Source organism: Tasmannia lanceolata, unplaced genomic scaffold (genome assembly GCF_043159265.1).
Source record: "Tasmannia lanceolata isolate RefF3 unplaced genomic scaffold, GAP_Taslan_0.1 ptg000004l, whole genome shotgun sequence".
NCBI classification, from domain to species: Eukaryota; Viridiplantae; Streptophyta; class Magnoliopsida; order Canellales; family Winteraceae; genus Tasmannia; species Tasmannia lanceolata.
In genome coordinates, this window is record NW_027518681.1 from 5214750 (window position 1) to 5216907 (window position 2158).

At 37.3% G+C, this 2158-nt stretch overlaps 1 protein-coding gene across 1 annotated transcript; it reads right to left on the reverse strand.

The window, feature by feature from the left end:
• Positions 1 to 569: 569 nt before the first annotated feature.
• Positions 570 to 1896, reverse strand: LOC143875755 (protein SOB FIVE-LIKE 5). The gene is made up of 4 exons (XM_077377358.1): positions 1263 to 1896; positions 1034 to 1117; positions 870 to 944; positions 570 to 774 (listed from the first exon to the last, which is right to left on the reverse strand). Exons 1-4 carry the CDS (start codon positions 1662 to 1664, stop codon positions 739 to 741), a joined length of 597 nt encoding a protein of 198 aa, XP_077233473.1. The 5' UTR covers positions 1665 to 1896; the 3' UTR covers positions 570 to 738.
• Between the last annotated feature and the right edge of the window lie 262 nt (positions 1897 to 2158).

Genomic DNA, 2158 nt, shown 5'->3' on the forward strand with positions numbered 1-2158 from the left:
TAGTGTTTCAAAAGAGAGGGTCTACCTTATACATATTGAAACTTGTGGGGTGTAGTTGGTGACTTTTAAAAGTCAGGGTTAGAGTTGAAAATGTCAGAAAGTTGAGGGGGTGTAACTGTATTTTTCCCAAGAAAAAATAAAGGTGAAAAAGACCCAGTAAGAAACTGCAGAAAGGGGCATCTTGGGCAATCATAAAATCAGAGGAATTTTCTTCATTAATGCTATATAGCATCAGCAAGAAAAAATCTCAGTCGATTGAGACTTCTACACCCTAATCTGATTTTACCCAACTGGCAACCTCAACAGTAGAAATGTTCTGCCTCATCTCACAACACTCAATGATTTTGATGATATCATCTCATGGAAACAATTATGACCTTTGCTTGCAAATCAATAGAGAAGACACTGAAGACTTTGACACCCTGTTATTGATAACGACGCCCAAAAAAAATTATAGGTTCTATATGTTATCTGATGAAAAATCTCATTGATAATTTGATACACATGCAATCCTACATGGGTTCTGTGAAGAAGTTTCATTAGGCATTCTACAAAACCCACAAAGCCTCTTTTGTCAAAACCATTCATAAGAGCAGAATTCAACAAAAAATGTTTATTTGATCATTTGCTTCCATTGCATTGACAGGCAAGAAAAAAGCCCAAGATCCCTTTGAGATATGGACTCTCTTACATACGTTTAGTCCCTATCTGAGAACAAGCATTAGATAGAAGAAAATGTCACCATATCTTGTTCTTGTTTTCTTCCCTGCAAACCTAGAAAAGAGAAGGGAAAATAAAGGAGTCTTGATAAAAAAAAAAAGAAGAACCCTTTGCATTTTTTTAGTAATCAGAGGCTCAAATTACTCAACTGGTTTTTCTGATGTTGGCTTCCCAGGAAGAGATTTTTGAAAAAAATTGTGCTGCTTCTGCAAAGCAGATTTTCCCTGTAAGATAACATGGATAACGAACAGATTAATCTCAACAGGACATAGAAGGGGGGTAGAAGAGAGAAAACAAAATCCAAGAAAAATACCTTCAAATGAGTTGCAGAGAAGCCTATTGAGAAGTCTAAAATATCCTCCATAGAAGCTTGCTTATTGGTGAGAGTGAAACTTCTCTGTTAAAAATGTTAAAGAGGAAAGAAAAGAGGTCTATCAATAGCAATGGAAAAAAGGGAGAAAAGAAAAGTGATATGCTGATATGCAGAAAGCTTTGTACTTCTCTACTTGTCTTTTTAAGAAAAAAAATATTGTTTCACTTGCCTTGGGGAAGCTGAAAACATTAGAACTAGCAGTGTCATCCAGATATGATGGGTGATGTTGTTTTTTTGTTTGAAGCCTTCTCTTCTTATCACGCTTCTTGGCCAATTTAGTTGAACAGTTAGAACAGAAGCATATACTCTCATTAAAAAAGTCATCTTTTGGTAAGTGTGGAGGGCCAGAAGAAGCATCAGAAACCATGGATAAATCATCCTCCTCTTCCTCTTCCTCTTCTCCTTTATTTCCTTCACCAAAACCACCACTATTTTCTTCAACAAAGCCTTGAAAATCAGTTTCCTTTGCAGAAAGAGAACTGGGTTTTCCAAATGACTGGTCTAGGTACATTGTCCAACCAGATTCACACCCACTACTGCATTCCAAAGGCTCCTCTTCCATTCCCAGCATTCTTTCCAATAAGCTCCTTTTAGCTCCTCTTAAGGGAAAGATAAGAGATGAACTGAAATGGGTTTTCTCTCTTCTTCTCAAATAGTTGAGCTTGAAGAAAAGAAAAATAACAGTAAGAAGAAGAAAAGGGTTTAAGAAATCACAGACCCACTTTTGTCTTTGCTCTTATGAAGGGGTTTTTGTTGGGTTTTATGAGGGGAAAAGACTCTTTCTCCTTCTGTCTTTATGTTTAGATATTAGTAGAGGGCAGTGATATTAGTAGAGGGCAGTGGAGAGAAGAGATGGAGCCATAACGGCACATGCAATACAGCAAGGCACTGTGTACGTTGTAAACAAAACGGGCCACACGTCCATTATTTCAAATCCCGTTAAAAAGAAAATCGTGGGGTGGATTTTTGCTTTTTAGCCCTTTTTTTCTCTTTTGGGGTTTTCCTTGTTTTTTGCCCCCCTCTGGTCTCCAACTGCACACATTGCATTGATTGATGACTAGGGGT

Coding starts and splice junctions, on each gene's coding strand:
- LOC143875755 (XM_077377358.1), bottom strand. CDS start 1,664: ATGCTGGGAATGGAAGAGGAGCCTTTGGAATGCAGTAGTGGGTGTGAA. Junction 945..1,033: donor TCTCTGCAACTCATTTGAAG/GTATTTTTCTTG, acceptor GTTATCTTACAG/GGAAAATCTGCTTTGCAGAA. Junction 775..869: donor AGCCAACATCAGAAAAACCA/GTTGAGTAATTT, acceptor TCTCTTTTCTAG/GTTTGCAGGGAAGAAAACAA.